We start from the raw sequence: 24297 nt of genomic DNA, 5'->3' as shown, positions 1-24297 counted from the left end.
CACAGTCTAGTCTCACATCCTGCTGTCCCCTGCCACATATGCTGCATCCACCCTCTGGCCAGTCACAGGATTCGGCAGCCTACCTCACTTAAGGCTAAACACTTTTGAAAGGACGGGGCACATCACCCTGCCTCAACTTTCTGTCATTTCATTCCAACACTGAGGGTGCCATGACCTGCCAGTCGAACACTACAAGGGGGCCCAAGTTCCTACAGCACAATATTTAAGGCGGCATTGAGCATCCACCCCAAAACTAAGTTAGTGACTTCATTCCAGCCAAGCTCTAACTGACCCGTTTCCTTCTACATCATCAGTAATTATATATATGTATATTCACCGACACCAAAGGAGTCCGTACCTCTAGCCCAAGATTAAGGTGTTTCTTATTTTAGGCCGTGTATGGTGGCTTAGTGGACAAATGCGTGCAGGCCTGTGTTTGACCTCACGGTCACAGGTTCAAATCCTGGCGGCTCCACTCAGCCTTTCATCCTTCTGCGGTCGGTAAAATGAGCACCATTGAGTTGGGTAACAATAAACATCTGTTATTCAGCGCCAATATACCCATTGTGATGAACGTGCACTTTACAAATACATGTTATGTTATCCTCACCCAATCCAGAGGCACAACATTTCTCCACCACATTGTGAAGTGAATCGGACTCGCCACATCAATAGAGGCACAGATAGCCACCCCAGTGCAGTGGGTCCACGGAAGGTGTCCCGTGATTTTGGGTACATCTTTCAACTGTGCCCAGGCTGTGTTTGGTTTGACAGGTGTGTCCCCTATATGAAGTTTGCTGTGACCCTTTCATACCAGGTTATGGCGAGCCTTGACAGCTGGTGGCTTCTAGTTATAGTCATCAGGGCAAAGGAAGGGGGTGCAGACAGTGGCATAGCTGGGGGGGGGGGGGCGGTCCGTCCCCCCCTCGACATGAGTTTTGGGGGTGGCAGCCTCCCCCCCACTCTTACCTGCCGTCTCGGGCAGCAATAGCAAGTACCCCCTCCCCCAGCCCCGCTCCTCAATGCATTTGCTGTGGGCGGCAAACAGATACAACTTGCCAGCACCTCCCCCCCTGCTCTTCACTGCGCCACAGGCGGCCAGAGGCCTAGCTACGCCACTGGTTGCAGAACCAAAGTTGCAGCACTGATTTGCACAAAGGGGAGAGAGCAGTGCAGAGTCATATATACTAAATATGTGTTGCACAAGCAGGCTGCCCAGTGCGGTGAGCACACCTTTGCACCGTGGTGCAGAGGTGTGTGCGGTATGTCTATCATAGCTTTCGTAATCCAAGCATTCCCTTCCAATATGGATGTCTACGTCTCGACAATTTTAAAACATTTCACACATTGAACGTGTGCTCTAGAGTGCAGCCCACATGTAATGTATGAACCGTCTAGAGAAACAAATAAATGTCTCCAACTGTGCGCCTCCTTTAACCAGACGTTATTTTTTTACGCAAAGCCTGGTCTGAAAATTTTAATAGATAGGGCTTTCCATCACAAAACATCGCCGCTTGCACTGGGATGGCCTAGTACCATCTATGCTATATACACTGAAAAAAGGATACTCCACCAGAGCAAATAAAGTATTGTGCGGGAAAGTAAATACCCTTTCAAGACTTTGCGTTGCTTTTTGTCACTTTGCATGTCTTTGCAGAGATTCAAAGTCTTGAGACTTCTGTCCCAAAATGTTTAATTGTGCTTCTAGATTCGAGAATATTCCTCTGTTTCTAAATAGATTCAAGAATATTCCTCTCTTCCTACATAATTGTGGCTCATTACTTTCACCTCCATGACATTGGCACTGTATTGTGCGTATTATGGAAGAAGACCGAGTGCATCATGAATGGAGCTCTGCTTAGGACACAGTGGATGCTGTACAAAATGTTGGTTGACGTTCCAGTTGTCCTTGTGAGAGTGGCGCCCTCTAGTCTTTGGTGCCTGTTTCAGCGGGCAGACAGAATACACAGCAGCTTAGAGCCTGGCAACATTTAGCCCAGTAACAGTACTTCAGCTCCTCCCCACTTCTCACAGCATTGCACTTGGCATTGCCTAGCAACCAGAAGACCCGGTGTGGGAAAGTGTTGATTCTTCTAAGCAACACATTGTCAATCTGGCGTAAACCGTTTCTGTGTCATCTGAAACATACCTGGAAAAAAAGAGAAAGGGCCAAGAAGATGTGCTCCATCCAGATCGGAATAGTGTTCACATTTTTTAAAGGTAGTTTGCCTTTTCGTGAGCCATGGCTTATAGTCAGTTTCCCCAAAGGGGAATAAATCTTTACCCTCTGAGAAGGCAACTTCTACTTTGAGCTCTGAGAAAAAGGTTTGCCAGGATCAGGAGTTTGTATTGCCTATTTATCTTGTGGCCAGGAACAGGAACCATGCCACTGGGACCTGCCCTTGATAAACAGGAACTTGTGATGGTCAGTGTCCTGAACATAAGGTGCAAGGTCCACTGGAGAGATGTCTGTAAGGAGATCCTCTCATGGAAGTGAGACACATAGCAGCAACAGGGGCCTTGCACCCCAGGGGACCAGAGCCAAACCAATGACATCGACAAGAGAGGCGAGGACCCGCAGAGAGCATTCTAGGCCTGCAAGTGCATGTGCTTCATCTTACATGTACTTTGTAATGTTAATGGAGCTCATAGATCACTCGATTACCCGTGGGTGTCTTGGCGCTAGCGCTGCTGTCCATTTGTATGAGCCCTTTACAGACCTAGAGAGATACAAAGGTTTTCCTCTTCGTCCTAGGCTTTCGGGTAAAGATATTGGGGCATATGCATCAACATTAGCATTTGCGATTCCTTATTAGCGAAAAATAAGGAATCGCTAATAAGGAATAGCAAAAGGCTATGCATGTAGGAATCGCTATTCAAATAGCGATTCCTTAACATTCCTTATTACCGAATCGGTAATACCGAATCGGTAATAAGGAATACCTACCCATTCATTCCTATGGGCTTGGAGGCCCATAGGAATGAATGTAAAGCCATTCTGTATTAGCGATTCGGTATTACCGAATCGCTAATAGCGGGAGCACTTTCAAGGGTGCCAGGGTGTCAAAAGGACACCCTGTTGCACCCCTGAAAATGATATGTGCACATATGTTGCACACACACATGCTCTAAGGGCATGTGTGTGCGCAACATGAAACTTTGAAAAATGCACAAAAGTGCATTTTTCAAAGTTTTTGCAAATTACCATGCAGTTCATCTTCATGGTAATTTGCTCCCCTTATTAGCGAAATCGCTAATTTTTTAACTTTGATGCATTGCATTTAAGGAATCTCACTTTGGGATTCCTTAAATGCAATCGCTATTTAAGGAATCGGTATTTAAGGAATCCCTATTTAAAGAATCGCTATTTAAGGATTCCTTAAATACCGATTTCTGCTTTTGGGTTGATGCATTGGGATTGGGTATTTTTTACTTAATACCGGGAGCTAATAAGGAATCGGTATTTTACCGACTGGATTTTGGCTTGATGCATAAGGGTGTTGGTGGTGTGAATTTGCCCCTGGCACTTAGCTCTAAATTTCCATGAGTCCAACGTCATTTGACAGTCCGCCAGGTACTTCGGGGAAAGTGGATGCCACCACCAGCCTCAAATTCTGACTGTCCAGGGGGCATATCATCAAGGGGCGGCGATAATTATCGCTCAGCGCTCTTAGCTTGAGGATAATTATCGCCGGCCAACTCTGAATTTTATCGCAGAGATAGCGTGCTATTTGCAACGCTTATCTCCAAAGAGATAAAATACAGAGCGCAAGCTGTCAATTGTGAGATTATCGCTGGAAATACAGCGATAATCCCACAAGGTTTGGCGATAGCTTGCTGATAGGGATAGACATACTTAGCCATAATATCCACCTTACATAGGATATCATGGCTAAGTCAGAAAAATACCAGACGTAAAAAAGCAGCGTTAACCGCGGTTAGTGCTGCATTTTTTATCTCTAACAGGGTTGGCGATATCCTTGATAATAGGAGAAATGTCGCTTAGAGACATTTGTCCTATTATTTTTCTCTGGAACGCCCCCTTCATTAGAGATGCAAGGGGAAGCGTAGGATAAAAGGGTGCTAACATGCAAATTTGCGTGTAAGCACCCTGTTGCTGATAGGGCGCTAATTTTATCTCTGCTTTTTTGGCTTTTGAATATGCTGTCTGACACACTTGCCATATTGATCGATTTGTTAAAAAGAATCCACCGTGAAAAACATGAGACCCAAGACTGAAAAAGCTAATAGTTTCCACAAAGGATAACCATAAGGAACCAAGAATTGGGTATTAAACAGGCTGTCTGCATAAGCACTGCTTTGAGTCATAAGTCAGTCCCAGAATTCGCTATTTGTTTCAGATTTTTTAGTATTCCTTTATTCAAAGTAATAATTTCTGATATGTCAATAAATAATGTAATTTTCCGAATTTCTGATTCTGGCTTGCCATAACATGTATCTAATGTAACTGCTTGTGTCATGAATGTTCTAAGTTCCAAACTGTTTTCCAACTCCTGGAGTAAGATTTACATTCCTGGAGATCCAGTTGAAGTGCAACAGTGTCCAAAGCTTGGGACACCATCACAAAATGGCAGTGCCCACCACAAACGGACTCGCAGGGGTCATGTTTCCTAGTCCCAGTATTCAGGGAGTCATGTCACTTACACCCAAAAACTAAATTAGCATGGTCCTTCTACCCCAACTCTAAAGGGGGACACACATCGCCCTAGCAACAATAAAGTACCTACGTCCTCCACACAAGACATACAGAGATCACTTCTCTGTATACTAAGACATAGGGTGAGTCTTTCCTGTCCCCGGTAGTAAGAGGGCCATTTTCCAACACTTAGGGCATGACACTTCCGCACGCAAGCACATGCTCCAATCCAGCACTATGGGGATCACATCATAATAATCAAGTAGCCAGGTCTATTTACCACAAAACTAAGGAAGGCCGACCCTTCCAACTCAAAGTTTTAAGGTGCCTGATGTTCCACTACTTTAATGAGTGAGCACCTATGTCAAACTTTGGGTGACCACCTCACTCCAAGTCATTGCGAACACTGGTACCAGTACTGAAGAGTTCACTTACCAGTCATTGACTTTAGGTGTGTCTAGCTAGTTCAATTCTTGTAAATCAAGATCCCAACAACAAGAATGCATTAGGTGATCAATGTCCATAATGACCTGGAAAGAGATGCTCACCCTATTCAACCTTTCCCCTAAAGTGCCCCCCACCTTTTCCCACACATTTTGTAACTTCAAGGGATATCTGAGGGGTCTCTTACAGTGTCTGGTAGGTGCTGTCCTTTGCTTTGATGAACCGGAGAGTGAAGAAGAGGATGGCCTGCACTATCAGCACCAAGACGATCCCTCCAAAAAAGCTGGTGATGCTGAAAACAGGCGGCGGGATATCGGGGTTGCCTGTCAGAGGCAAAGCTGGCGTTGGTTCTGCCGAGAGAAGAAGACATGGGACTTCAAGTTACTCGATCACATATGTCCGGCCACATATCCTGCTACCCCTCCACACTAGTGGATTGTCAATTATAGCAAATTTAGAGTTTATAAATGATCCCTATCAATAAAAGTCTGTTGGTCTGAGGCAGATTCTACTACATTTCAGGCACGATCCCTTCTTACCCCTGTGATCTCTCCTTTCGTTAGGAGAGGGACACTTGAGAAACCAACTGAGTGTAAGCTAGTTCCGATTTGGAGCCTCATTTACAAGCCCAGTGCATGGCTGGTGAGTCCCTTTTTTTGACACACCGGCAACGCAATGGGCTTGTCCATATTTACAAGGCCACGTAAAGTCCTTCTGCAGCAGGTATAGAAAGAGGAAAATACCGTCAATTATTGTTTTTGTACCAGAAGGTTTTCCAGCACAAAAACAATCATCCCTGCAGCGCAGGCACCTTGCAACTTGACACAAGGTTATCTACAATAGCGCACAGCTACTGTATGTGCGCTGGGGAGGAGGATAGGAATGTGCCTTATCTTGTAGATACAGCGCATTCCTGCCATTTTTTTTGCCCCACGGCAGAGCAGAAGGAAGGCTTGCAGCGCTGCCGTGCTTCAAAACATAGTAAATGAGGCTACAGGTTTCTAGTCCCGTGACAACATTCTGACTTGTTAGTCACCTCAAACAAGGGAATGTGGCCCTTTTCTGTCTCTCTGTTGGAATGGTCATGAGCCCTACCCTATCCAACTCTTGCTATACCGGAACACCCAATAACCCTAGGGAGCTAGATATGTTGTCACCTTCCTTCACAGTGTCGTTCAGTTGCCCATGCTACTGTCTCTTTATCAGTCTTCAGGCTTGGCATCGTCACTGGAGTCCTGAAGGCTTATAGGTAGGCCTGATCAAGAAACACAGCACCCTTTTGGAAGAGTGTACAAAGGAAGTAAAGGAGGCCCTGGTCCATGCCACATTTACAGGATAACCAAGAGTATGTAACTGATTTACATTTAGACTTGTTGCGAAATGTAACTTATGTGGAGATTTTGACAATCTAACGTGGATCGAGCACCCTTGGGCGTACATTGGACAACAGTGCTCTTAGAAATTTGGCAGCACTGGTGGGTTCACCATCGGGCCTGATGTGCGTCATTCACTCCCACCCCACTATCCCCATTCTTCACCCTGATAACCAGTCACATATTATTCCCCAGAAGCTCCAAAAGACAAATGTAACATTTTGAGAAAATCAAAACCATATCAGAACGGTAGATAAGGAAAAAGGCAGCACTGTTAGTACAATCCCAGCAGGGATCATCAAAGGGGTTATGAGACGAACTCCCTTTGACTTGCAAATCCAAATTTATGTATTTATTTTATTAATGTCATTTTTTTGTGTTCTGTAGGGAGTAGCAAAGATCAGAAGTCTGGCTTTTTCCAGAACTGTGCTGCTTCTTGCAGATGTTAAACCTATCTTGGAGACTGTAACCCTCTGGGTTGGTACTCAGATGTAGCTGGCAAAGCCAGCCTTGTCAATAATGCAGAGGCCTTGCTCATCAAGTTACTGCAGGTAATTAGTGAAAATACTTGATCTGCTAGGGTCTGCAAAGCACTGGTCTGCTTCTAGATTGCTCCTTGTCTTTGGACCCTCAATAGCCAAAAGAGCCACTGCTCATGCACTCGTCATGAACGCTCGTGGAGGGGGTCATGTTACTGTGCTTTCCAAAAGAAAAGACCGCCCCCCACCTGCAACCCTTCCAAAAAATTGTGTTTATATGCTTTGCTTAATTTGAGCAGGTGGTTTCCTGTGCTAGGCACCAGCACTTAATTGTCAACATCGGGACTTATGACAGTAAGCCACATTGTGGCGCTGTTGTCCGATTTTGTAATGAACACAACAACAGTTGTTTAATAATTCTATATACATTTAAAATTACTAGGACCCACCGCCCAAGCTATACAAATAGCTTGGGCGGCAGGTTTTAGTCATTTTTAATGTATAAAAGGTCTGAATAGTTATTAGTAGCTCAATGGGTGGTGCAAGTTGCTGTGGTCAGCTAACAATGGCCCTGGCATTTATTTCTTTAGCAGAGGCAAAGGATCCCCCGGACACAGATACATCTAGAGATGACTGGCTGAAGTGTTGCCAGGTAGGGACCAAACGCCTTCGCAGCCCGCAAGAGGTCGAGCAGGGAATGGCACTGCCAGTGCCAGGACACATACGTTTTCCATTTCAATTTTTGTATTCAATTCTTTCTTTGATCGTGGTGCATTGCGTTAGTTGCCTTGCATGGTGACTGCCTGGTACTTCTGTATCAACAGGCTGACCCCCTGTTGAGGTGACAAGCAGCGATGAAGGATGGAGAAGAATTCCGAATCTGAGGAGAGTCATAAGAAAGTCTCAAAACGACAACATCAAGTGTCAGATGTCCAGAAAGTCTAGCCTTTTTGTTGGAATACTGGCCCATTTAGCCTTGTTTTCTTTTCTCATCATAATGGTAATACCTCAAGTACCAGATTACTTGAAGTATTACCTGTATAACAAGTATTGGAAACGCCAGTTGATCGGTCCTTGGAAAGGTTGCAATGTTTTCATGATATGATATGAAATATGTACTTTTTTAACCCTTGCCCTTCCATCCACTTTCCTCCACCCCTCTACCCTCCTCATTCTCGCCATCATACCACCCTTTGCCTCTACTCCATCCAGACATCCCTGTACCCGCCCACCTTACCCACCGACATCAACCTCAATTTCTTCCCTTCTCCTGACTGTTGACCCAATTCCATGGTTGCAACATTTGTCTCTACTACGGCAGCTTTACCTGTTCTTTGGGCGATCGTGTGTTGCAGTCATTCGGGGACTATGCGCTACAGAAATAAGCTAACTAAATAAGTGTTTTTTTATTTGTATGTTTTTGATCGTACAAGCATAAATTTTATATATTTAACAATGAATAAAATAGTAAATTAAAAAAAAGAAAGGAGAGATTGGCCCACCAGCCATGACACTGATGTGGTGGATGACACAGGGCAACTTGGGAGCTCAGTAAACATTTTCCATGTGGCAGCCGAATCTGCTACCAGTGGGGAATCCTTGGGTTCCTTATTATCCAGCCCACAGAGAGACTCCTTACCTTTTGTCTCGATTTCTGAATCCTCGGAGTGCGTGTGGGAACCTGAAAGGAAGAGAGACAAATTCAGAAAGTGAGAAATTCAGGGAAAACACCTCATCATAACTGCTAGCTTCAGCGCCATATCTCGTAGCACCCCCTGCGGGATAAGTCCGGTATTAGACTGCCCGACAGCACCTTCCTCAGACCGAAAGAAGGACTGTGAGAGCGCGAAGATCCTAACAGCTCAGAGTGTGTCCCTCAGGCAGAGAAACGGACTGCAGGGGTGGGAGTTCCTATACAAGCGGGGACCCCAGCAGCGGCCCGTGCAGGTAAGATCGGTGGGGCGGTGGGGCGGTGGGGCCGGGTGGGGGGGATTTCGTCAGACGACGACAAGGGAAAATGTATTATTTATTTAATTTTCCCTTGTGGTCGTCTGTCGAATCGTCCCAACGCGGCCCCACTACCCTTACCTGCACGGGCTGCTGCTGTCCTGCAAAGCAGGTTCTGCTGGGGGGCCCGGAACTGCGGGAACTGAGATATTCTCGCCGCTTGAACTCCAGCCTAATTACCACAGCAGATTTAGACGAGAGAGATTGCGGAACCTGGAGACACCCATGGTCAGCACTGCATTCTTCTGCATAGTGACTCCTACTGGGAGGTTTGAGGACTGCATGAGTTGAGAGTTCATTGACAACCAGCAAGCCTGCACCATTTGCTCACCACAGCTCCTGCTGCAAGACAAGTGTATGCCAGGAGATGGGGATTCTCTTCGCACAGCTATCTGCTGAAGTGAGACTGGCCCCCTGTTTGTGATATGGGAGTAATTAACCATGTTGCCTCATGGGCATCTCACCTTACCTTTGCACATCTCGGTGTCGCTGTCGACAAAACACCCCTCCTTCACGGTCTCAGTCTCTCTGCTCGGGACACAGGTGCTGTTCTCTGAAAGAGAAAGAGGTGTCATGAAGCTTTAATGATGTGCAGAGTTTCCCTAGCAACTGATGCAGTCCAGGTCGTATGGAACCATGAGGAGCAGTCTGTTCTGTAGGATAAGCAGGGGGAATCTCAGTGTGGTTTGAAACACTGCCTGTCAAGGACACACTCCCACGCAACTACATAAACACACGTGTATAGAAGTCCTCACATTGTGGGGCCGTCCTACCCTGTTTGCATTGACCTGATGTTTTTCTTACAGAAATGGATATGTATTAGCTCACTGGAGGTGGGTCATGTGTTTCTCTACTAGTCACCAGCAGGGCACAGTGCTCTTCTGAACTTAGAAGTTATTGAAGCCGTGCCGCACCCACAGTAGAGGTTGCAAACTTCCCCTTCTACCGACCATGATGATGAATGATGCCAACTGACATTCAAGCGTGAAACTTTTTTAATTTGTACCTCTCAAAGACTTATTTACACACCCTTGTTTGCGTTGTTTTGTTGCAGGGATTCTGCTCAGGAACAGAACTATGCTTGGGATCATAGAACATCAGCATTTAGGGACTGAGACACCATATCACCTCAGTGCCTCTGAGCCCGAGTCTGACTATCTATAGTGCCTCACTTGCCCTTCTAACCTTACCAGAGAAACAAGTGAATTGGCACCCCAGAGCACAACACTCTCGATTCTCTCAGGGATATCATGGTATCGCTCTCTCAGTCGTACTCAACCACAATAAAATAAACAAGAGACACGAAGGAAGACTAGAAAATTAATTTAAACTATTGTGTCCTAAAATTCAGTATTCGTGCCACAGTTAGAAAACAAAGGCATACTAAAAATACTGTTAGCATGGTCAATATACCATATATCATAAAAAGTCCTGTCATGTTATAAAACAGAATATCCTAAACCCCATTCCTGAAGCTGAATGATTATATATCAAAGATCTCTGGGATTAGCAATGGACCCTGCATACACAGATGGACGTTCTACATCTCAGTTGACAAAGCAATCTTCTTTCACAACCCTTGCTCAGTGTGTCTACTTAAATTCCTGCTCTAGGTCATATGACAAGACATGTGTGCTCATAAACAGCAGTTGCATTCTCGTGTTATGTCTAGGAGGTAGTGCCTGACCAGAGAGAATAAAAAGGGGCATTGTTGTTTGACCTTGTCTGTGGTGTTCAGACTAAGTCCCAGGAAAAGAAAAAACAGGAAAACATATGCAGATCTGTGTGAAAGAACAATGTGGCACAAAAGCAAGCATGTTTATATAGTAACGTGTGCAAAAGAAAATGCGGCCTACAATGTGCACAATTAGGCTAACATAAGGGAAAACTAAAATGGGCCATGCAGATAGCACATTACACTTTGATTGTGCGTACATGTGGAGGAAATGGAGACTGAGTGCAGTCTGAATTGCTTTCTTCTCAGTAACATGTTGCATCCAGTGGAAGGTATGATTCCCTCCATAGTATAAGATAATTTTGAGTTTCCTATTTTTGGAGCAGCCCCTGATGCTGAGCCTTAGGTGAACAGGTTCCGACCTAGAAACAGTTGGTTGAACAAACCTTGTTTTGCTGCGTGGTAGCTTTGCCTGTAGATCCGACCCTCTAACTCAGTTAAGCCACTGTCTCCCTATTCCTGGAAGGAGTGGCTTTTTTGTAAGGTAGAGTCTGCAAACTGTGGTCTCCCAACTTTGTTTTCTGCCAAGTATTGTATGTAAACCCCAACGATCCCACTCAGGGCACAGGCAGGAAGTCTGCCAAGCTTCTATAGGGATCCACATTTTCTTGTCCAGTTGATAACGTCCCCTCCGTGTTTGTGAACTTTGAAGAAGACATGAAAACATATCTCTGTTTTGTTGGTGTGAGTCATGTTTTTTTTACTTGATACCATAAATAGCTTGGCCATGGCTTGCTGACAATGCACCAGTTTAAGCATGTGTTGTCTCTTTTCAGCTGGCAGGTGAGGATGTGGACTTCATAAGTCATGGAGGAATGTCCGAACAGAGACGCGACTCTGGGGAGTGTTGTTCGCAGCAAAGCTTGGAACAAGCCCAGGACTCTGCCCTGCAAAAAGAAAGACTCAAGATGGCCGGTAATAGGAGAGAAGCAGACCCTTGACCAAGTGGACCTGAAGCAAAAGCTACCTATAGAATGACAGTGAACAATGAAAGAGCAATAAGGACCTTAAGATGCTGGTGACCGGAACCAAACTGAGGATATCTGCTTTTTAAGAGTCTCAATGGCTCCTATTGACATACCAGAACAGAACAGCAGCTCGTCCTGTTCCCAGACTTTGTGGGAGCCAAGTGCTGCCAGAGGAGACAAGGGGTTTTCTCTTTCACCTTAGGTCATGGTGATTTATCCTGTATGCTCAGGCTTGTCTTCTAAATTCTGAAACTGATTCAACCACCACCCTAGTCCTCATCATCCATACAGTTGAAGGCAACAAGGAGATTTAAAGATGCAACTAAACTTATCCCTAAATTCCCATTCCCCAGGTGCTGGGTTCAGAGGGTGCACTAAGGGTTGTCGGTGATACCATATTCAAGAATTCTGACTACACCTAGTTGTTCACAAGGGATGACCTCCTAAAGATTGGTAGGTAGGGGAGACCCACTTGGGGTACTAGCATCACTTCCTGCACCAGCCTCCACCAGTCTGTGGCTCTGTCTTTTGGAATTAGCTGAAGCAGGAGCTGTTCTACTGTTAAACTGTGTTCATGGGCCGCCTTGTCACTGAGAACTGTAGCCCCGAATCCCACTTGAATGGATGACACCAGAAAAGAACATTTGTGGTGGCTGGGAAATCCAGTTCACCTTTGGGCTTGTAGGTGTTTGAATGTGTAACAGTGTTGTGCTTTGTGAATTGTTTGGCAAAAATAGCAGCTGCCTAGGCATTCACACTGAGTTTCCTCCCTTGGTAATCAGGATTACATTAAAACAAGGACAAAGGACAGAGCTATAAGTGTAAAAGTTAGACATTGTGACTTCTTTTCAGGCAGGGCCAGACTGAGACCACAAAGCAGCCCTGACAATTTTGTAGGACCAGCTCCAGAGAAAGTGGTCGTGTGTGTGGGGGGGTGCAAGTGTGAAGCATTGCTGCTTTTGGTACTGGGGGCCGATATTGCAGCACCTATGCAAAACCGACCCAAGTAACAAAAAAACGGCCCCCATTGCTACAAAACCAAGCCCCACCATACCAGCCTCAATGCCCGCTATGGCCAGCTCTGCCCTGTTTACAGGTACTTTTGTTTCATTGTCTATGGATTGTTAACAGCCATGACAATTGACTGACAGTACAGGGTTTCCAGAGACAGGCACAGGAGAGTTCCAATTCTCTGTCCACAGGCTACCATAGACCCAAGTATTATATAGCCTTATCATGAAAGAGCTACAATTACATTTGGAGGTGAATCTAGGCCCCAGAAGGCACTGGAGTATTCTAATTTATGTCGTCACTCATCATTTTGCTTACCCTACTTTTAGTATATGTAAATGAAGACCTGCTCTTTCTAAATATAGCCCTGACTGAAAATGTAGATTATTGTGCATTGTTAATGCCTCATAATCAGGACCCTTTTGCTAGAATGGACGTCGGTGGAGGGGGAAAGGACAATGAGGAAAACGTTTTTAAAAAGTGGAGAAAAATAACTAACCTGTAGCCCACCGCTCTTCTGCTCCATGTCCTCACTGCAACACAGACTCTCATTCTTCGCTGTGGCCAATCCTGATGCTGTTCTCATGCTTGAAAATAGCATCAGAATTGGTCTGAGTGCCATGAATTTGCGCTCCTAGAGAGACTGGGAGCCTGTGCATGCTGTCGCCAAGCCAGCAAAGCAGCTGGGTTGGAGACAGCTCAGTGCACATGCCGGTTTGGCCGTCCTAAGACAGCCGGCCAAACCTAAATGTGCACTGACAGCAGTGCCCACCACTTCCTCTCGTTGCTGCCCTTCCGATAGCCCCACCCCCAAGATTCGCCCAGACCTTAGAATCTGAAAAGTACAGCCATAATAAACCTGTTTTCTTATTGTTTCAGTTTTTAACTTTTGAGGTTGGCAGGGGCTGGGGGGTGACACTCCTCCAGCATAGAGGAGGAGCCGTCACTGTGTAACACCTTGCACTTGCCAAATGCAGGTGCAACAGAACATTAATTTAGAGCACGTTTAAGGCTGTGGTAGAAGCAGCTGCTGAACAACTGGAATGGGCGAGGTCTACTATCATATGGCTCCTTTAGGGCATTGCTTTACTGCTCTCGGTTCCCAAGTATGAACTCTCCCTCTCGCGCTCTATCTCTCTCTTGCTCTGTCTATCTCTCTCACTCTCTCCATCTCACCATAATCTGTCCCACATCATCCATTTTACATGGCTAGAGCATGCTACACTGCAGGCAGAAAGAAATGATCTGAGGACAAAATGGATGACATGGTAGTCTCTTCTTCTCTTTCTCAATCCTTCCTTCACTCTAGAACCATAAATGACCTATTAGATAGCAGTAAGAAACCTCTCGAGTGATGCCATGGAAGGGAATCCACATACTGGGGATCCGCTATAGGACAACGCTGCAAGTCTTCCTGCAGCGCTGCCCTAAGCCAATGGGAAAGAGCAGAAATGCACCAAATGTATGAAATACAGTGCATTTCTGACCTTTCCCCCTGCGCTGGTGCCCTCTTTTCTGGCTAGCACCAACTCAGGCACCATTGCACCATGGTGCAAGGGTGTCTACGTTGCATGCAGGATTGATTTTGTGGACGAAGAGGCATGTTCCTGCACTAAAACAATCCAAAGAGGAGTTTTCCTCGTTCTATGTGTGCTGCAGAAATCAGCACACATGGAAAGAAGGAAAAACGAGGAGGAAAATAAATATTTCTACTTGTTATGCCTGCTCTGGGGAGGCGTAAGGTTTTGGGTCTGCCCCAGTCTTATGTGATTAACTAAACCTGAGGCAGCATCAAAATCAATGGGTGTTGCGTGGGAAAACCCACCTCAATGCCAATGGAACACCTTCTTGACTCAGAGAAATGCGCTGCATTGTCTTACTCCATATCTATGCGGCCATGCAAAGACACGCAGAGTAGCTTTGTGTGGCCTCATAGATATGATTGAGAGGACTGCGCTTCCGGAGCATCAAAAAAAGGGAGGCTCCGGCAACGTAGGTCTCATGTAAATAAGGCCAGAGTCATCATTCACAGCATGCCAGACATAAATGGAAATACTGAACTTCAATCTAGGGGTGTCATCAGTTGAGATATGAAGTTGCAAAGTTTGGTGGCAAGCAACTTTGCATCATTTTTTAGAAAATTTTCAAGGTTTGTGAACCAGAAGGCATGCAAAATTAAAGAGAAAAGGGGGAGCTTCATTTGTCATTTGTTGAAGCAGGAAATCATTCCGGGTTCTAAGAGGAGCCGGGTAGTGCAGCGGGTAGACTTGTGTTACTTGACTATACTCCTTCATACAAAGCCTTAATTTATGACATGTTCTCTGCCTGTCCTGCCCCACTGGACCATCATTTGCTCACTTTAGTGACAGAGCCCTCTTGTTTCTGTACCAGGACGCCAACCCACCAATGCGCCAGCCCTCGCCCCATCATGCCATGGGTGCTGTTTCCAGTCACAGGACATCCTGCCATTGAGGGTTATGATATTCTTCGACTGGAACACAGCCCAGTTGTGTATCTGTGTGCGAGCTCAACTCCACCTCTGCAAAGTCTGCAAAGTCATAACTTTCCCTGCCTTTGCTTAGGCTCAGTGCCCTAACCTTACCAAATTCACGGACAAGGAGAAACTCTTCTCCAGCCCCTAGTTATCATTTGTAAACAAGAAAATTCCTCATACTTTGCCATTTTCTACCAATGGTAAATTCCCACCCAGCTACTTCCAGCCCCATGTTCCTGGTGGTACCTTGTTCACAGTGGAGCCATCTGCAGCCGGTGATGTTCCGTTCCGGTTCTCCCACAAGGCATCTCTCGCAGGACTCGAACCGCTTACATTCCTCTGAAAGACAACAAGACCAGCTATTAACTCTTGGTGTATGCCGCAAGCTTTGTTCCCATCAGTTGGCGAGGGAAAGATGTGGAAAGAGCAAGCCACAAGATAAATGGACAGTGGCTAAGTAATTTTTATTTTTTGGGGGATATAGCGCAAACTCGAACCGAACGTATCAGAGCACTTTACATGAGCACCAGTTGCATTACAGATTAATACATACATTTTGTTAGGCGTGGGGGAGAGTAAGTGATTTGTCTATGATTGCCGGAGGTTGAGCGCGAGACTCGAAACCGGTTGCCCAACTTCGAGGTCGACCACTCTAGTTGTTATACAGCCCTAGTATAGCGCACAATCAGCAACGGCATGGCATTTTAGCATGTTTCATTAGTCTGGGTAGATGTGGGCAAGCTAATAAAAGCTTGAGCTAGGATTGAACTAGATGCCTGGTTCTGGCTAAGCGCTATGTCCTCTGGGAACCTAAAGCCCAAAACGAGCCAAGCTTCCACATGAGGCGATGTGGCCTAGCAGCTAGAGCTTCCGCCTCTGGGAATCACAGGCTGGGCTCTGCATTCTGTGACTTGTGTCAAGTCTACCTGTCCCAAAAAAAACACACATGTAGCCTAGTTAGAGTCTTTTATAAAGCGCTCATATTTCCTTGAGCAAGGTTTGCACTGTGTAAACTTTCATAAAAAGAAGCTCATCTAGTAGGTGTGTTACAAAGCATGAGACTGGAAATCTGTGGCCTGATTTATCAAGGTTTTGCCTCAGTCTTGCGCCACACATGGGGCACACGGAAGCCGCCACGTTAAGTGTCCCTGCATGGCTTGATGAATCTGGAGTAATGCACAGCAGCACAAATCGCTGCCTTGCGTTACTCTTCCCCAGGGAGGCGTTCCATGGGTGGAGCGTGGGTGTTCCCCGATTTACCATTAGCGGTAGACCTGGGACTACCTCAAAATGCTACGCGTAACAAGGAGAAATATCTTTATTTCACCTCGTTTTTTCCTCTTTCTATGTGTGTTGCATTCTTGGTGCCTGCGTTGACGCTAGGCAGCCAAAAGTGCACCAGCGCTAGGAAAGGACTGCTAGATCAATCTGTATGACCCTAGACAAATACTTTATTTCCCTGAGCCTCTTTTATGTTCATTATCACATGACACAACCTTCAAATATGTGAGTTCAGGATGTGCATAGAACAAAAGCCTCTCTTGTGTTTGAACTTATAGTCCATAATGTTGTTCCATCTATAATAAAATATCTAGGACACATATACAGTACACATGACCATTGAGGTCCCTCATAGTTCACTTTTAGCACTGTCATGAGGCCGGGGGCAGGAATGTTACTCAAATCATGTTTAAAAACTCTCACTTTTAATAAATACTTCTCAATGCAGATATATAATTTATTGTACCAAGTTGAACTACTTCCACGTATTAAAAAAATACACTTTTTTGTAGGCACTTTAAATTCCAACAATTTGTTTGTTGCATTATTTGCATGCACATATTTTCAGGGCTCAGCATGTGCATAAGCTCTTACAGCCAAAGCACTTCCTTGGCTCGGCTCTCTCTTTTGACTTGTCTTGCTCACCTCTACAACAAAAGAAGGTACGTTGTTCCTAAAGTGGGTCATAGAACAGAAGGGGAATAAAGTGCTATGTACAAGGACCACTATGAATACAGGTAATCCTGCTGATGTTATACTGCAGGAAAATTGTTTCCTTTGGAACTAGGGCCCTCAGACACCCAGCCAGCAGGTGTCATGCTTCATCATTGGGCCTGCTCCTCGTCGGGTCGGCGCTGCAATACCCAACGGGCACCCAATGAGGGGTTCTTTGGCAGAGATCTTTTGTTCCATGCTGTATGGTGTCGTGGGAGTGAGGGATCTATAAGGTGTAGATGTGATGTGCTAGTGAGTGCAGAGGTTAAAACAGGTCAGGAAGTCCAGTGCGAAAACTTTTTCCGTGTTGGACTCCCTACCTGATTAAAAAATAGAGAGTGTATGGCAGCTATATGACCATAGTGGATCAAAAATGTTTGCGCCCTACTCTTGCTATCAGGGTCAATGTCTGGGGTATGACTTTCATTTGACCATCGGTACCCCTGTTAGCCCAGCTTGGCGCTTGCTAAAAGCAGGATCAATTTATTATGCAACAATGGAGACAAATTAAGAGGCAAGTCAAGTCAGAGCTGAACTGGGAACCAAAAGTGGCTCTGGCAATAATGTTCAAACCACACCGCTCCCTTCCTCCCCTCCATCGCACTTTATCCATCCATTTATGTTCTCTCTCTCTCTCTCCCTCTCTCTCTCTCTCTGTCTGTCTCTCTCTTTCTCTTTCTCTTTCTCTTTCTCTCTCTCTCTCTCTCTCTCTCTCTCTTTCTCTCTCTCTCTCTCTCCCTCTTTCTCTCACTCTCTCCCTCCTCCAGTGTCCCAGCTGTACCTGCTTCAATAAAATCTAGGGAGCTGGAGAGAGGGACAGAGATTCACCAATGACTGTGGGCCTTCAAAAGCTAGACTCCAATGGCTCTAACCCAAAGCACATTCTGCACCATTAATAAACCACTAGTTTCAGCATTTTAAGAAATACGCCTTCAACATGGATCCAAACACTATAGAAATAGCAAAGAGTTTTTGAGAAGAAAACTATATGCATTCAGCAGATCCTTATTGTTGGACTTGGCCCTCTCTGTAGGGTCATCACCAAACTTTTTGCCTTAACCCTCCTATTCTTTGAACCCATTTTTGTTGGCTCTTAGGACTCTGTGCACTTTACTACTGCTAACCAGTGCTAACGTGTTTGTGCTCTCTCCCTTAAGCAGTGAGTAATTAACTTACACCAAATTGGCACATTTAATTTACTCATAATCCCCTAGTCTATTGGTACTACATGTACCTAGGGCTTGAAAATTAAATGCTACTAGTGGGCCTGTAGCACTCATTTTGCCACCCACTTAAGTACCCCTTTAAATATGTCACAGAACTGCCACCACAGAGCCTGTGTGTGCAGTTTTAAACTGCAAGTTTTTGGCCTCACAAAATAAACCATTTGCCAGGCCTAAACCTTCATTTTTAATACATATAAATCACCCTTAGGCTAGGTCCTAAGTAGCCCATAGGGTATGGTGCAGTGTATTTACAAAGTTGGACATGTACTTTTAAGTTTTACATGTCCTGACAGTGAAAAACTCTTACATCCATGTTTTACTACTGCAAGACCTACCTCTCCCATAGGATAACATTGGGTTACCTTATTACATCTAATACGTAATAACCCACATCAAAGCTAGCACTAGGTATACATAATGGACCCTCAGACCAACCCTTCAGATTACTTCTGGACCTGTGGAAGACTCAGAAGAAGGACAGCTGTGCTACCCTGCTATTGAAAGGACTGCCCTGCTCTCCTGCTACCTGAGAAACAAAGACTGGACCTGCTCCCAGATCCACCTAAATCCAGGGGCTAACTGACAAGCCTCCTGTTCTGAGCTCCAAAGACATAACAAGCTCTATAGACCTGCCCTCCATCTACCCAGCTGCCCACACTCAACTGGATCTGCCTGTGCCCTGCTGCTGGCCTCTGTTCAAGTGAGTCGTGACCCCCAAGAGGTGCCCCCTCAGGTCCTAGACACTTGCTGACATCAGAGTGTACTCCTTCTGACCCAACTGTGGGTCCATTCAGGACTGACATAGTGCGCTTCAACTCTACGCAGGACCTCACATTCCAGCAAATAGCAGTCCCTGAACAGCAGCCTCATCGGAACCGACGTAGCGCGGCACAAATCCTCACATCACAGTCCTCGCAGCTCCTCATCGGAACCTATGCAGCCCGACTGAGCTCAGTGCAGGACCTCGCATCACAGCCCTTGCAGCTCCCCAGAACTGATGCAGCACAACACAACTTGGCACAGAACCTTACATTGCAGCTCTTGCAGCTCTTCATCTGAACATACACAGAGCGACGCAACACTCCTTATCAGGGACATAAGGTAGAATTCTCAGTGGGACTACCTGGTCCCTGTATCTGGACCACACTCCATCGTGGTCAGCCTGAACGTACGACTTTCTTCCGGTCCAGCACAACCAGATAACTACAGTTGGCGCTTTGTGCTTTTAGGTTCTATACTTACCTTAAACTTTGAAATTGTAAATATCCGGTTCTAGTGATTGGATTTTGTCATTTTGGTGTCAAATAATTCTGTAAAAAGTACTGTATTATTCTAAACTGGAGTGGATTTGTTTGTGTTATGTTATCACTTTATTGCTGTTTGTGTGGAGAATAAATATTTTACACATTGCCTCTAAGTTAAGCCTGACTGCTTTTGTGCCAAGCTGCCAGAGGGTTAAACACAGGTTAATTTGGTGACTTTTTGTGGTTCACCCGGCAAGGGATTGTGGCTGTGGCTTGACGAGGGTTTCAACCCTCTCAACCAACAGCTCAATTTCTCCCACTAATGAAAATGTTTTTCACCATTCCATAACGATCTTGACTTGCATTGAAGTACAAAAAGCTATTTTATGAATGCAGTCCTTTTCTAATTCCCATAGTAATAGGGCCAGTTTCAGTGCTGGTGGCCCCCAGTGCGATAATTTTTTTTTAATGCCCCCCAATGACCTCCTTTTCCACAGATTCCCTCACTATCACCCTCCACCAGTGCCCTTCATCTCTCCATAGACTCCCTCTCACATGCATTTCATTTTTTTTACAGCGCTACTCAGAGCTCTTACATCACACGCACACATATACAGAGACAATTAATCATACCTGCACAAATCAGTGCATAGGAAATGTTTCCTAAAACAATGAGGACTACAAGGTGTAGGGGTTGGCAGTAGGAGTGCTTGGTTTGGATAAGCACACTCTGGATTTAAAACATAACACTGTGGTTAGGGTTCGCTTTACTAATCAAAATTTACTTCTACCCAAACAAGCCTGTACGGTTTTTAGCAACATTAGGATAACGAAAGATAGACTGGGGAAAAAATATGCCCTTCTAACCTATACCGTGTAGTTTGCATATGCAGCTCTTTGATAGCAGTTCATAGCACACTGTGATATATTAGGATTGTAACTTATCAAATGCAAGTTACAAAGTGATCTCTGAGACAAATGCAGTAACCAAGGGCCTCATGTAGGAAGCCAAATACCGGTCGGTAACGGCCGATTTTCGGTAATAATACCGTTACCGACCGGTATTTTGGCCATTGGTATGTAGGGGGAATTCGGAATTTACCGAATCGGTAAAATTACCGATTCGGTAATAATACCGAATCGGTAATGTTACCGAATCGGTAACTTTTCCGAATCGGTAATTTTACCGATTCGGTAAATTCCGAAAGCAAAATCGAGATGTAGGGGGAGTGTGTGTGTGTGTTTATGAGTCGGTATTTACCACCAACTTATAGTTGGTGGTAAATAATGAATGTATGTGTAAATGCATTTTTACGCGCGTAGCTGTGTGCAATGTGGCATACATACATGCCCTTAGGGCATGTATGTGTGCCACATGTGCACACATGGCCGAAACAGGGGTGCAACAGGGTGTCAATGTGACACCCTGCCACCCTTGTATGTGTTCCCCCCATTACCGAATCGGTATTTACCGATTCGGTAATGAGGCATACCTTCCCATCAATGGGAAGGTATGCCTCATTACCGAATCGGTAAATACCGATTCGGTAATCACCGACTAGTAACGAATCGGTAAAAATTACCGACTCATTACCTACATACGAGTTACCACTTCTTAAATACCGAGTCGGTACGGCTCGGTATTTAAGAAGTGGTAACTGGTACGCTACCTACATGAGGCCCCAAGTGAGCTATCTTCATAAAATACAATTCTCTTGGTCTTAATGGTACACATTCTTTGCAGCAGGCATGTTAACCCTCTGTGCTACTCTAATATAAAAGCAAAACTGCCCCACGACAAAACTCTAAGGTACATTTGTCATCCAAGCAATATTGTCATTGTTATTGTTCCCTGAAAATTGTGTAACACACAAGGAACTGTGTAGCAGGTGCTTTTTAACCCACAAAAGGTTCTGCTTTATAAAGAGCGTATCTGAAGAAATATGAATCTGCATGAAGATTTTAAAAATATTTTCACGAAAAAAAATATTCTTTACAGCTTGTTTTGCCTGTTATGTAACGATTTTTTTCTTCAGAAATAGGAAATGCATTAACTTTAAACGTGTAATCAGATTCTGAGTTAGAATAAGTTATTCCATAATGATACTCTGAGCTGGCACGGAAAATGTAGAATTCACAAGTGTTGGTGCACGTGCAATCACGAACACACCTTAGAATTCTAAATGAAAGCATATCCACGTTACAGCGATATTCTCCCGTTCTGATTTCTGCATTCAAGCATCCCCGGCATGCAGCCTTTCAGCTCAGACTTCAAAACTCCATAATATCAAACCAACGCCCTCCTTTCTGAACTCACTGAGTTGTTTTTTCATCCCAAAACACAAGCCTGCAATCTTATTTCAAAGGAGCAAAATGCTGGAGCCTGTCTTTCAAGTGTCATTCGCCGGTTTCTTAGGTTTATTGCCTCCCGCCAATCAGTGCAGCTGTCTGTTTGATTCCTCTTCTCACAATTGGCTTCCTGCTCCGGGTGAACCTCGTGGCTCCCGCACGAGCTGTGATGTGTGGGCCCTGACGTCAGAACGCAGAACGCCGGCCCAGAACAGCATGAGCGGAACAGCTGTGGCCCTCGCGTTAACAGCGGCGGCAGAAAAACAGAAAAAAAAGCTAGCAGCAGAATTCTGCAGGCGATGTGACCTTAAAAACAATCAAATACTCAGACTAAAAGAATCCTTAAAAGAAGGAGAGCAGCCGAACTAAGGGGCATATCAACAAGGGCTTTATCTCTGCTGTTAAGTTAATCCAGGAGTCGATATGTAGTTCGTGGTAAGTTTTATTCCAAAAGTAATGAAAAGGAAGCACCGCTGGTTACACGACTTCCAGCTCCAGCAGACCCCCAACAACTGTCTTTCCTTGGTTCATGGGACCGATCACATGTTCTATTCTAGAACACTGTGATCGTGCCATGAACCAAGGGTTTATAAAACAACAAGTAAATGATCTCGTGCATGCAAGCACGAGATAACAAAGGAAAAGTAAATTAGCATATATAACACATCTTCCTCCCTTAAATAAACAATAAAGGAAATAAAAACATTTACTACACAAATCTATTTCTGATAAATGAAACAAAATCAGCCATCCACCCAGGTTTTTTCCGCTGTCGTTTTCCAGAATCTGCATTACATTCACTATCACTGGAAATATTGACAAATTCAGCATTACAGATTGGACTATTGATACAATCTTCATCCTCCAAATTGTCACTAGACTTTGTTTCATCATCAGAATTTAGATGAACACTTTTGTCCATTTTGAGAACAGCAATTCTACTTAAATTCCAAACTTTGTTATTGGTAAGTTTAACTGAATTCTTAAGTACCTCTTTTATTTCGAAAGGTCCCATAAATTGACTTTCACCTTTTCTGACTTTCCAAGGTTTTTTTACTTTAACCAACATTCCTACATTAACAATCGGATCATGTGCCGACCCTCTCTTCTTATCATAACGTTCTTTAGTGACAGCATGATTTTTTATGAGATTTTCTTTCACAGTCTTAAAATCCAAACTAGACATGGTAGATGGTGCCAACCATGCCGGATTGCATTTGGTTCTGGGGAGTCTACCCCTCATTATTTCAAACGGAGAGTAACCCGTCATAGCATTAATGGAGGTTCTGTACATCCATACAGTTTTAAAGATTTGCAGTTCCCATTTATCATTCTCAATACCCGAAACTTGGATAGCACTTTTGAGAACTCTATTAAACCTTTCGATGACACCATTACCGCTGGGGTTGTACAGGGAAGTGGTACAATGAATAATGCCTACTCTACTGAAATACGCTTTTGCTTTGTTAGACAAAAATTGGACACCATTGTCTGTGATTAACCGTACTGGTAACCCCTCCTCAGTAAAGATTTCATCCAGAAATGATAATACAGAATCAGTGTCCACCTTATCAACAATTTTGACCACAGGCCATTTTGAGAAAACATCAATGGTTGCAAGAACATATTTTGAGTTAGGACCAACTGGACCCATAATATCCATGGCAATAGTATGCCACGGAAAATCAGGAAGGGTATGTTCACCTATATTAGGTTTGAGGGTGATCAAAGTCTTATCAGCATTTGCACAAGTGATACAATTCCTAATAATACGTTCAATGAAGACATCCATTCCTGGCCACCAAAAACTATTTTTTACTTTCTGCTTGGTTCTTACAATACCACAGTGACCCTCGTGACCATGCGAAACAATATTATGTCTTAATTTGCACGGAGGAATGGCACGATCTCCTCTTTTAAGCACACTATCTACTACGGAAAGTTCATCCCGTATCTCCCAAAAACTTCTAAGGTCAGAATTGATGTTCTTTTTATTAGGCCAACTCGATAAGATATATTCTTCAACTTTTTTTAAAATGGGATCATTTTCAAATTCCTTAAACCAAACCTTTCGGTCAATTGGCAAAAGATCTTCATCATGTACCAAAGCAATATGATAATCATCCCACTCATTGTATGTACTTTCCCTCAGAGGTAAGGGCATTCTTGATAGAAAATCAGCTGTTACATTATCTTTGCCCGGCACGTAAACAATGGAGTAAATAAAATCTTGAAGGCGCATAGACATTCGGGCTATGCGTGCTGAAGCTTTCAACATGCCTTCTGTGGTTAAGAGACGTACTAAAGGTTTATGA

The 24297-nt window shown here is 44.6% G+C and overlaps 1 protein-coding gene across 2 annotated transcripts in view; it reads right to left on the bottom strand.

Moving 5' to 3' along the window:
- Positions 1-24297, bottom strand: part of CD164L2 (CD164 molecule like 2) — a 133465-nt gene that overhangs the window by 40981 nt on the left and 68187 nt on the right. For both annotated transcript variants that reach the window (XM_085646431.1, XM_085646430.1), the window contains exons 2-5: positions 15415-15507; positions 9430-9513; positions 8593-8634; positions 5289-5451 (exon numbers count right to left, since the gene is read on the bottom strand). In XM_085646431.1, coding sequence (XP_085502557.1) covers positions 5289-5451; positions 8593-8634; positions 9430-9513; positions 15415-15507 — 382 coding nt within the window. The remainder of the gene's footprint in view (positions 1-5288; positions 5452-8592; positions 8635-9429; positions 9514-15414; positions 15508-24297) is intronic.

Source organism: Triturus cristatus, chromosome 3_1 (genome assembly GCF_964204655.1).
Source record: "Triturus cristatus chromosome 3_1, aTriCri1.1, whole genome shotgun sequence".
Classification (NCBI taxonomy): Eukaryota; Metazoa; Chordata; class Amphibia; order Caudata; family Salamandridae; genus Triturus; species Triturus cristatus.
Note: the sequence above shows the minus strand (reverse complement) of the source record. Positions and strands in the feature narration are given on the sequence as shown.